Below are 12,165 nucleotides of genomic sequence, written 5' to 3' on the forward strand. Positions count from 1 at the left end.
TTCAATGTTTCATTACCGAGGTCTCAAAAGTATTGGCACTAATCTTGGAAAGTACAGAATTCGAGTGGCGACCATTATATGAGATAGCTCCCCATATAACGAGAAAGGATAATCAGAGCTAAGAACGACCCTGCACAATACTCCAAATATGAATTGAAGAAGCTGGAATCGGAAATTAATCAACTTCGGAAGATAAAGCGGCCTGTTGACGCGCCACGACTTCACACTTGAAGTTGCCGCTGTGGCGCGCGCGGTAATTTTCCGCTCAGGCGCGACACGCCCGTCCGCGCCGCCCTTCATCTTCCACAAGGTTCTCCATGGCGCAATGCGCGCCCTGATCAGCTACTCGTGCCGTCGAGCTTTTCGCCTTAGGCGACCTTACAGTGCCTCAGTCGTCCATTTTCAAAGGTCACGTTTTTTTGCCTCCTACGCGGACGAGACAGTCTCACTGCCAGTCGGGAACAATGGGCTCATAAACCTTAGGTGGGGTGGCTGATGTCTATGAATTCAAGCAGCAGACCAATCGCTGACCATTGTCTAGGATCACTCGTCCGTCTCTGCTGGGCCAGGATACGACGGCTGGGTCCAATAATATCGGTGCTAATGTAATCCTCTATCTCCCACCGGGGCCATTGTTCCGTGCAGGGGGTGAGCATTCTGCTCCAGATTCCGAGCGTGCTGCTCAAAACCGAGAAAATAAAGCCCGAATCACTAAAGAGATATCGCCGCAGCATGTCTTGGCCTCGGTGACTGCTGCTACGGTGGTGACTGTCGAGTACCGCCTTGGTAATATAGGCGAAGAGGATGCACGCGGTTCAATGGCAAGCCCAAAAAGCCCACCCCCAGGCTCGCCTAACCTCGTCTCGACAGGTGAGATGGGATCAAGCTTTTATCAATATCCGACTCCTTTCCATGACGCGATCACGGGATTCGATTGGATTCAAGACAACCTTCGGCCCACACAGCTGGGGGTATTCGGCTCACACATCGGCGGTTCTCTCGCACTAATGCTGGCACTTACCGAGGCAGAGAAAGTCAATGCCGTTGCTGCCGCAGCCCCTATATGTGATTGGCCAGGGCTGGATGAATACTGCCTCGGAAATGCAGAGACTATTGACGGGCCTAGAAAGAGCTCGAAGAAGAAGGCATCGAAAGCGGTCGCGCCGCCCGATCTTGTCCCCCTACTTGATGCGCGAAAACAATTGTTTTCGTCATTCGAGCGATGCTTTGACGCATTCGCCTCTCCCATTCTATTTCTTCGCTCCGCAGGCCGCGATGTACCAAAAGCATTCCCGCAGTATCTCACGGGGCCGGAGTATCCGATCCCGGTACTTCAGGAGACTCGAGTAGCAACTATGGAGCGATATGGGGCTGCTGATACGTCCATCTGGGAAAGAAATATCTACCCAACCGACGAGGAAAGCAACGAGATCGAGCTACCTACTCGCCGCCGAAAGGCTCTCTCGCGCTGGCCTCCTTATGGCCTTGACTACGGTTCGAGTGGAAATACTTGGTCTCAGCCAGGACATGGAGTTCGTCGCTTGGAAGTCACTCTTCCCTGGGTGAGAGTATATTCGGGGAACAAGAGGTACTTGCTACACAACTCGGAAGAGTCTGCCCCGACGGTCCTTGCTCAACAAAGCGAAGAAATGGTATCTGTGCTCCGGCGGGCATGTTTCTTTGGCCGCGAGAAAGGATATGGCGAGCGCAGAGTTACTCTATCTCACGCGAATGAAAGCCCCGAGCATGAAGCCGCTCATTGGCTTGGAAATGTCTTCGATGGGTCTTTGAAGGACGACTGAACTCATCCTACAGTGATTTTAACAATCCTTGTTTTCAACCTTATCGGACATTAACAACTCCATGACGTGAAAAGCCCAACATCCAAGCAAAGATGTCAATGAGAAAGCCAACTACTTGGTCTATAAAAGAAATACTTGATCACTTGACGTTTTATTGTATGATATAATATTTTCCATATAAATTAACGAAATGTAGGTATCATCTTATACAGTGCTAATCAAAAGCTTCCATCGGACGCCTTCCATTCCAGCAATCCATCCCGTCGCATTTCCTATAAATTCAACCGAGATAACACCTTGAGGGCTTAGTAAATCGCTCGTTCTTCGCGAAACTCCTGCTTCGGCTGGACCTTGACATTCGATGTCGCCGAGAATTCACGTTCCTCCCTTGGACTGGCCTCCGGCTGTGGTGACTGAGACGACGATTGCTCGGTCTTATCCTTAGACATGAAAGCCGAACCCAGCAGGTTGAAGGGGTTGTTCACGCGGAGGTACATGCAATAGAACAAAGTAACAGCGAGAACAACAATCTCATCTCTAGCCGCGGGATCAAAGGCCTTGGGGCCGAGGAGTTCAATCTTGCCGAACTTCTTGACAGCCCAGAGGTTGGCAGAGTATTTGGCAACAGGAACCTGGTTGTGGTCAACACAGATAAAGTCCCAGCCCTTGAAGTCCGTGTTACTAGTCCAGGTCATTTTGACGGGTTCTTGCGTGTCGGAGAAAACGGTCGACATGTGCGTGTAGTAGGTGCTGAAGCGTTTTTGAGCTTTCAGTGTGGCGGGTTTGCCGTATAGTTCATAATCTGGTGAAATGCCAAAAGTGTGAACCGTGCCGGTACCAACTTCTCTTTCGATGCCATTGCTTTCGATAGCCTTGAATCGGAGATGTGGAGCCATGACCACCTGCAGGGCGACATGGTAAAGAGGCGTGGCTTCAGGTCTCTCGGCGTCTTTGATCAAAAATTTAAGCTTACTCCATCTAAAGTCAACCAGCAGAGCTTGTGATTGAGAAGACTGGATATGGACTGGAGGAGGCGCTGTCATGTTCGGGGCCATGCTCGGGGCCATAGCTGGAGGCATAGGAGGAGCGACAGTTGTATTGTAGGGTGGAGGTGCTTGATCCATTGTGGTTGGATGCAGAAGAGAGGTTGATAGTAAGAAGAGAGGAGAAATGGTGATGAATTGAATGAGAAAATGAGAAGATGCAAGTTTGATTTAATTTCAATTCCCAGCGGCCCTTCAGACGGATTATATACTACCTCCAGGGCTGAAATATTCCCAGATTAAAATTTAACCACGGCGTAAATATGATGATGATGATGATGATCATTGCTGCGCCTGGGGATCTGCAGCTGTCCTCGCCAAGCCAACATAGCGGCACTTCTTACCCGATTAGGCCTCATCTACCGCCCACTTCGCTTGTCTCATCGTGGGGGCCAAAATAAGTGAAGACCCTTGATCGGCTGGAATCTAACAGATTGGATAGGTTCTTCACGATATAGCCCTATCGCGGGAGCGTATATGCACTTGGCACTTTTCGGGATCCAATCATCCTGCTTCGTATAACGATCCAATCCTAGATGACCGAGATCGTTATGATGTCAGCCCTAGCACCAGCAGATTGAGGGTGATATCTAATCAAAGAACGATTTTAGAGGGGGTATACCTATCCGTGATCAGTCTGCTCAGGCCCCACGACTGTCAAGTTCAAGGTTCTGGCCCTTTGAAATATTAAGTTCAGCCATTCTGTCATGGTGCTTCATCTAAGCTGCCCTATGTGGCCCTATGTGCCTCGCCATATGGTATTAGAGATAACCTTTTAGAGGGTGCTTACCTAGAGGCGAGTTCAACTCATCATTCTAGCTTGTTTGGCAGCGATAACCTCCCGTAATCCTGTCAGGATTTGGATGGTACATAGGCAAATTAGATGAATATAGTAAATCCTCTGCAATTCTCTGCGATGATATCCCTCGCAGTGTCTGTATACATTATCTTATCAGCGAGAGTGCCAAATACGCCCCCCAAGGCTGGCCGCTTCCCAAAGTGACAAGTCATCGCTGACGACATATGATGTTCTTCATTCACTGCCGATAGATTCCATTTCCGAGTTCTTCGTACTGAACCACTTGGGCACCTGAAAATTTCAAATTAGAAAAGAACACAACTTATACCTAGTAGACTTTAAGATTGACTTTGAGCTATCCTCCACAATGTAGCATTCATGGAACTTAACACGATGCACAATTAATTATACTTAGTTGACTGAATTTTCTTTCCTACAAAATCTGCTCATACCATGCATCCCAATGATTTGTGTCGATTTTTTTGCGTTTTCAAGCCATTCACTATTTAATTTCTCTGCGAAAATTTAAAATGTTAGGGTTGCATGCCCTCGTCGAAAAATGGCTTGGTTTTCTTATTTGCAAATGTGTTGCTAGATCAAGGTCACTTAACAACACAACGTCGCTTGCTTGCCTATGTTTAGTTTTCAATAATATTGTGTCCTACGCCTGCTGTAAGGAAATACATGGCGGGTCTTGGTGGTTGAATACGAGAGGCGTCTGGGGAACTAGTGCTATATTAGCTAGTTCCATATCCGTCTCGAATTAATTATAAGGTTTAAATACATCGGCTCACTCCCCTGAAAGTTAATCTTCTCAAGATTCAGTCTTGATCAATAACAGCGAGTGTTGAGTTAAATCGATCACCTTTCTCTAGCTATCGTCTCAGAGTACCTAGGCTCAATTAAAATCTGATCCACTTATGCCACCCCAAGCCCCATTCAGTCAAGAGGCTTTGAATCGCAACACTGACCTGGACCCGGTGACACCTTTACTTCCTGCATCCTCTCGCAACCTCCAGCATGCACTTGTCATTCCCGCTAATGACATCTCCCGCTTCCTGCAAACCGATCTTTTAGTCCCGCGACTCAACCAAATCCATCCCTACCTATGGCTCGCCGGCCGACCAGTGCCCCCGCAGCCCCTGAACTATCTGGTTGCCACGTCCCGTGAAATCACCGCCGATGAGAGGATAGATATGCACATGGTCTGGGAGCAGTCAGGGCGCATCCACCTCAAGCCTCTTCCACAATACCTGCTCGACCATCACTTCTGGGACTCGCATCTCATTTGTCGAGGGCCATGCTGCGTTCCCGGATCGGACCAGGCACCTCCAACCGTGAAAGAATGCACGAGGGATCTCTCCCGAGGCGGCTTTGGGCTTCTATTCTCGTATATAGCCCTCGTCCGGTATAAGAGTGATTTTGAAATTGCCCGAGCTCACCACCTCCTACCAGAGGATATCGACTGGGAGACCTGGCTCAAATTGGTCCAAAATCTTTTAAGAACCGACGCCACACATCCCAAAAATATTAATCCGCGATATATTTACGGGGAGTTGAGGCTATCCCGGCTTAACAAGATCTACGCCATTCGACATCTACAGGTGCTCCGAGGGTACCAGTTCACCCGGCACACGTATGGCGAAATATTTCACGACTATCTGACCCCGCTGACTGCAGCGACCATCTACGTCGCGTTAGTGTTGACGGCGATGCAGGTCGGACTGGCCACCACCCGTCTAAGTAGTAGTCCGGCTTTCCAGAATGCTTCATTTGGTTTTACTGCTTTTGCCATCCTGGGGCCGCTGATTGGGATTCTACTGGTGGTACTGATTTGGGGCGTGCAGTTTACCACCAACCTTATAGAAACATGCCAATTCAATCGACATCGGTCTGTGGATGTTGAACGGTCGGATCTTTAACCCATTGTATTAGTGATGACAGAGTGAACAGCTTTGGTTCGACAGGTCCTTCCTCTCATAATATGTCCGATCTAGATGAAACCTATCCTAGTCGCTCCATCACCTTGAGCAGATCGGCTATCAATCCCGAGGCCGTAATCTCGCCTCCTCCCCCGCCTCCTTCTAGAACCAAGGGGGTCTCTTTGTATCTTTTAGTATACATGCTCACAAATTTGGTACCCACCAACCCAGCAATTCGGCTATTCTTGACAACCTGATGCAGCCCAACCTTGATAGTTCTTGTCGGTACATCAATACTACCAACGTAGCGCAAGACTTTATCCTGCTTCTGGGCAGCTTCCTTCGCCTCATACATTCGGGAATCGAATTGAGCTAATTGGTTCATGAACTGTTCAACGCCCTCGCTCGATGATGGCAATGACCTCAGTTCCACAGGAATAAGCGATTCGACTAGGATTTCATCTACGCCGGTGACCCTGAGGCCAATGATTCGCGCGATGATCGTCAGCTTCCGAGCGAAGTCAAGGCCGTCCAGATCATCTCGAGGGTCTGGCTCCGTCTCGCCAGCCTCTCGAGCGCGAGCGACCAGTGAACTCCAACTCTCCGTCGATGTTCCAGATCCGGGCATATATGTCCCAAGTAATTGCGACAGAGTGCCTGAGAGAACAGCCTCAATTCTGATGACTTCGTCGCCGGTCGCTATCAAATCTCTCAGCGTTGAGAGCACCGGGAGCGTACCACCTACAGTTCCCTGATAGTACACGAGAGCGTTTCCCTCTGTCGCAGCAGCAAAAATATCGTCCCAAAGGCCGAGATTCTGTGAAAATCCCTTCTTGTTTGGGGTCACTATTGAGATTCCCTTTCTGAGGAAGAGGGGATATGCCTCTGCGAGGCCGAGGTCTGAGGTGTTATCGACCACGATGGTAGGACCTGGAGCACGGCCGAGATAATCGACCATCTCGGCCGGGGTGAGAGCTCCGCATTTCACTAATGATTCATTTTCTGTGGCTTTGTCCCAACTTGCGATCGGGATAGCTGGCGAATATCCTGGTGATGGAGCAAGCAGGGTTTGCGATGAGCGGGCAAGAAGAATGAGTTTAGGTGGGGTTGGTAGCCGCCCCAACTGTTCTAGAAATGCATTTCCAACTCCTCCGACTCCTGTATAGATACGTCAGCTCTGAAACATGAAATATATGCATTTTTTATTGCATGAATTACCAATAATGCCGAGAAATAGTGTTTTCGTCATGGTCTTCGGACTCGGGAGTAGGGTTGGTGGGATAGATTTCTGGCTTCCAATGTGAGTCAGAAATTGGATTAAATAATGTCGGAACAGAAATGTACGTCCAATCAGGTCCATGGGTAGTTGTCTAATTTTTGTTATGTTCGCTCACATACTAATTTGTATGCGACCGACCATGACTAAGACTCTTGGCTAAGTTACAATGATACATTCTGACCATGCCTTACAATACCAATTCCCCACTCATACCGACACACCCCCTCAGTATTCAAAGCACCTGAGGTTTCCAATATCAGCGTGTTGAATGCTGTATCCAATCGATGTAGACCGTTGAAGGTCCCAAATAGGCAGGAACGGCTGCCTCAGTCCTCAATATATCTTCGAACATCATGTAATCGAAGCATTTGGACAAATCGTTCGTGGTTTTGCCGTGTGAGCGGCTTAGTGAGGCCATCCGCAGCCATCTCTGCGGTGGGCACCCATCTGATCGTCAACCTACCGTCTGCCACTTCTTGTCGAAGCCAGTGGTTGTGTATATCGATGTGCTTGAGCTTCGTATGCAGTTTGGTGTTGGTGCTGGTGATCAGATCGACAGTTTGTCTATTGTCACACCGTAGTGTAATCTCATGGTTTGGTCGGAAACCAAGGTGGCGTAGAAGGCGAATCGTATATTGCATCGCCCGAGCGGCCTCCGATAGAGCAAGCAGCTCTGCTTCAGTGGTTGAGGTAGTGACAGTGCGTAGCTTTGACGCCTTCCAGTCAACTGGTCCTCCATATATCTGACATAGATATCCAGCAGAGCTCGTCTTGTCGAGGTTATCTGCGAATGAGGCATCGCTTGCGAATGCAATAGATTCCAACCCACTACCAATTCCATATGCAATTGCCCAAAATCGTGTATGATATAGGTAGGTGATCACTCGATCAATAGCATCAATATGCTGAGGTCCCGGATTGGTCAAGAACTGTGCCAATCGAGCAGTGGCTTTCGCGGCATCAACGCGGGTGATTGTAGTAGCATACTGAGCTGATCCCAATTTGGTCGAGAACTCTTCAATATACTCTCTGCGCGGTGTACCGTCGTAAGGCTTTAGGCTATCAGGTGCTGTCATTGGCGTCGTCACCCGGGGCTTATTCGCAAGGTTGAATTTGACCGCCATATTCGCAATATAGGCATCCTGACACAACCACAGCTTCTTCATTGATCGATCGCGTATGATCCGAATACCCAGAAACCAGCGGGCATCTCCATGATCTGTAAGCTCCCAGTGTGTGTGGAGCTGTCGCTCGATCTCATAGGCGCGATCTCGTTGATCAGGTGCGCTAGCCAGAATAATATCATCCACGTAGAAGAATACAATAATTCCCTTACCAACGAACACACAAGGATCCTCAGGTAGTGGTGTCAAACCAAGCTTACCTAACACGCCACAGGCCTCCTGCTGCCAAAGCTTTGGCGAGGTCCTTAGGCCATACAGTGCCTTCACAAGCTTCCAGCATACTGCTTTCGGCAGGTTTGATCCATCCGGTGGCTTCACATACACCGGCTTCGGTAGTGTACTGTTCAGGAAGGCATTTACTGCATCAAATTGCCTTAGATCCCAGTCAAACGCAGCAACTAAACCGAAGATAATCCGTGCCGTACGGGCAGAGAGGGTAGCAGCACGCTTCTCCTCTGAAGTTACTCTCTCAAGGTCACCTCTCACACATAGACGAGCTTTGTGTTTCAATAGGTTGCCATCCTGGTCAAACTTATAGTCAAAGACCCAACGTAGTGGCAAGACCTGAACAGATCGATCATTCGGACGATCAACCACTTCAAACGTGCCTTTGCTTTTCAAGTTCCGAACCTCCAGGGCGGCTGCTGCCATGAATGCGTCACGGTTAGAGTGTCGGACCATATCATTCCAGTGCTCAGGTGCTGATGGCAGGTCGTCTCGGTGACGACTCGGTTTCTCAGCGTTCAACGCAGTAGCGAATGCATATAACAACTCAGGTGGTTCGACCGACAGTTCGTCCTCGGTAACCAGATATGTATAGTCATCTCGCCGTGTTGACCTACGCTCGCGCTTACCCTCAATAATATTGGAAGGGCTCAACGACAGATCAATGTCTCGAGGTGCTACAGCCGGCAACGGCGTAGCCAGTTCTTCGTGTAATTGAGCTTCACTCTCAGATAGAGGCTCCGGTTCAAACAACTCATTCTGCTGCTGCTGAGGCTGGTCATCCTGCTGATCTTCGTTTCCTGTAGAATTCGAAGTCGTTTCTTTGTTCACCCCCTCAGTCTCTGTAGCAGGTTTTCCGGCCGGAAAACGATGTCCCAGCGGAGACTGTTGAGATGGTCTTTCAATAGTAGGTGGCGGAGTATACTGTTGTACAGCCTCAAGATGAGTAGGTGCAGGTGTCGCTTCACGATCAGCTACTTCCTCAGGGTCATCTTCACTGCTATCCTCAATTTCAGGCTCTCTACTAACGCTCTCAGCATCAGTAGGTGCTGGATTCGATTGTTCGGCCTCAGATTCATGTCCGATTCGTCTCTCAATCCAGTCGTCAGGGAGACCTATTTCGTGGTGAATAACGCGCCATTCCTCACGGTCGTTGAGGATATCACGGGTTTCTGGGATCGGTAGTGGGTGCTCCCTCCAAAACTGTATGCCAGGGTGCCAGCGACACGATTCATCGAATACTGCGTCGCGTACGGTTTGAATCCTACCCGACGAGGGCATCCAAACTCGCCACACATTCGAAGCCTGATAACCAACCAAGAAACCAACTTCCGCACGAGGGCGAAGTTTGTGAGAACGGGGAATATTCGGTATCCGGCAATAGGTGAGACTGCCATACAATCTCAGACATGACAGGTCTGACTTTCTCACAAAGTTCTGGTCCAGGTGTGATCGTGCTTCATCCCAGGGCACTATCCAACTTCCATCCTCTAGATGGGTTGGAGTCCTGTTCAGTATATACACCGCAGCGTATACCATCTCTGGCCACAGGCCCTCAGGCAATTGGCCCTCAATACGCAGCTTTCTGGCCTTATGAATGACGACACCCCCTGAGCGTTCGCCGGGGCCGTTCATCTCAGCGCTATGTACCACAGTATGTGTCACCACAAAGCCCATTCCCTCGAGCTCTCGTTCAGTATCAGCTGTCACTGATCTCTCGTTATCTGAGTGAATTCCAATCAGGGGTATCTTCAGTAAACGGGTGGCCAGATACAAAAACGCCCTTATTCCGTTTTGACACTCTGATTTACGCGCGTGCGTATACACCCAGTGGAACCGAATGCCTGATACATAGAAATGTGTGATATATCGGTGGCCATTATGTGACTCCTTTGGCATTTCGATTAGGTCGTAATACAGCTGGCCAAACCTGCCAAACGTACGACCTACCGGTCTCCGTGATATCTGACGTGGTGCGTGTGACATACTACACACCTGGCACGGGGACTCAGTTATGCCAGTAGCCTCAGGGTCCTTGATTTTGATTCCTTCTACCATCTCAGCTGTTTTCTTCACTGCATTTGGATGTATATGGCCCAATCTGCGATGCCACACATCCGACGATGCCTCAGAGATCCTTGGTGCAATCGATTTCCGCACTGCCATTGCGTACTCGATATCACACTCACTCTCTAAGGTGGCAGTTCCATCGGCTAGTCAATTAGTTGCATCACCCTGTGGCTTATCAAACAGCCACAGTTTCGCATTATCATTCCAGGCTACACGTGCAAATGGGATGCCTCTCGGATCTCTTATACAGTTGTTCATCTCATCCCATTGGCAGCCACGTTCCTTTGCACAACCATACGAGACTAGGTTGGCTTGGAAGGTAGGTGAATGACAGGCATTATGCAATTTGACGCTGCTTCGCGCACCCGTTCTAGGGTCAATACAGGACATTACTGCAGTTCCATACCCTAAGGTGCGAGTGACACTGTCACCAGTTTTGACGACTGATTCATCAGGGGTATACTCAATGAACAGATCTCGGTCCACACAGATATGGCGATGAGTTGCTGTATCAAATACCCATTCATCCCTAAGGTGAGGCCTTTGATTAAGACAATTCAGTGCCAGCGTAGTCATTGACCAAGTACCTAGGGCAGCACCCTGTTTTTCAGCTGAATAATACTGATTGGCTGACTTGATCTCCTTGTCAATAAACTCCTTCCAATCAGGATGATCCTTGAGCATCTGGTTGATCCTTCCTTGAGTTCTCGAATCGGCACTCCAATTGGCCGATCTCTCCTTTTCATTGATATATGGACATTCCCATGGTTTGTGGTTTCTTTTACCACACGGGCACCATCGCTCAGCCATTGGCACATCCTTCAACGACCGCTTCTTAGCCGGTTTTGTTGCACTTGGCGAATCTGGTACAGCCTCAGTGCTACCTTGAAGAGTTGAGAATGCAGCTCTTGGTGCTGAATGACCTCGGAGATTGGTCGGTGGCGCTGGTGCTGGTGCGCTACCAAAGTGCTCGCGGTAGTGAGCCAGGAAGTCATTCACCAATGTACTATTATCCATCTTGGTGCTCTCGATCGTGATAGGTCGAAGTTGTTGTGTGTGCCACATTGGTGCCAAATGCTTCACTGCTAACAGGAAGTCCTTGTTAAACTTCATTTGGGTCTCACCAATAGCAATCATCCGATCTCTCATCTTCTCCCAACGACGTACAAATGCTTTTACATCCTCACCTTTCCGCGGTGGATACACTGCATTGTACATATAGTCCTGGCGATATTCCTCATTCAGGTTTCCAGAGTCAGAGTATCGGTCTCTCAACATCACTAGACGTCCATGCACAGTAGGTTTATCATACAGCTGATCCCTAACTGCAGGTTCAACGGTTGCCATAATCACTCTCTTGATATTGGCTAGTCCTCTCTCCTCTCGATCCCATCGCTGATAATTTATCTTATATAGATCGATCGCCGTTGCATTCGCTTCGGGAGACGGTGGTTCAGGGCACTCTCTCGGTTCAGGAAGAATACTCTCAGGGGTATCGGGATCGATGAACTTCCATACACGGTCGGTTTCGGCGACATCGCGGATAGCACGTATCCAATCGATCCAATCGGCCGACGTTCGCAGCTTGACGCTCTGCGAAGCGGAGATAACAGCGTTTTCCATAGCGGTATCGGGTTGTATTCAACAGTGCTGCTTTCGATGCAGATACTGTGTACAGATCGGTTCGCTCTCAGGGGTAATTGACCGACGGGGTCAATTCGACAGATAAACGGTATGAATAGCCTCAGATTCGACAGAATAGGCAATATATTCACTTAGCAAGCCGGGCTCATAACTGTCGGAACAGAAATGTACGTCCAATCAGGTCCATGGGTAGTTGT

General features: G+C 49.1%; 4 protein-coding genes across 4 annotated transcripts; 2 read left to right on the plus strand and 2 right to left on the minus strand.

The window, feature by feature from the left end:
- Positions 1-325: 325 nt before the first annotated feature.
- Positions 326-1,802, plus strand: N7509_010281 (uncharacterized protein; the record flags this gene model as incomplete). Its single annotated transcript, XM_056634918.1, has 2 exons — positions 326-483; positions 542-1,802. The coding sequence occupies 2 exons, from the start codon at positions 326-328 to the stop codon at positions 1,800-1,802; spliced, it is 1,419 nt and encodes a 472-aa protein (XP_056485538.1).
- Positions 1,803-2,107: 305 nt separating this feature from the next.
- On the minus strand, positions 2,108-2,926 carry N7509_010282 (uncharacterized protein; the record flags this gene model as incomplete). Its single annotated transcript, XM_056634919.1, has 1 exon — positions 2,108-2,926. The coding sequence occupies one exon, from the start codon at positions 2,924-2,926 to the stop codon at positions 2,108-2,110; it is 819 nt and encodes a 272-aa protein (XP_056485539.1).
- Positions 2,927-4,564: 1,638 nt separating this feature from the next.
- On the plus strand, positions 4,565-5,566 carry N7509_010283 (uncharacterized protein; the record flags this gene model as incomplete). The annotated part of the gene is made up of 1 exon (XM_056634920.1): positions 4,565-5,566. The coding sequence occupies one exon, from the start codon at positions 4,565-4,567 to the stop codon at positions 5,564-5,566; it is 1,002 nt and encodes a 333-aa protein (XP_056485540.1).
- An 82-nt stretch (positions 5,567-5,648) lies between these two features.
- On the minus strand, positions 5,649-6,815 carry N7509_010284 (homoserine dehydrogenase; the record flags this gene model as incomplete). Its single annotated transcript, XM_056634921.1, has 2 exons — positions 5,649-6,724; positions 6,785-6,815. 2 exons carry the CDS (start codon positions 6,813-6,815, stop codon positions 5,649-5,651), a joined length of 1,107 nt encoding a protein of 368 aa, XP_056485541.1.
- Positions 6,816-12,165: the final 5,350 nt, after the last annotated feature.

This window comes from Penicillium cosmopolitanum (assembly GCF_028827165.1).
Source record: "Penicillium cosmopolitanum strain IBT 29677 chromosome Unknown utg000009l:1.0-9042332.0:1.0-9050551.0, whole genome shotgun sequence".
In the NCBI taxonomy this organism is placed as follows: Eukaryota; Fungi; Ascomycota; class Eurotiomycetes; order Eurotiales; family Aspergillaceae; genus Penicillium; species Penicillium cosmopolitanum.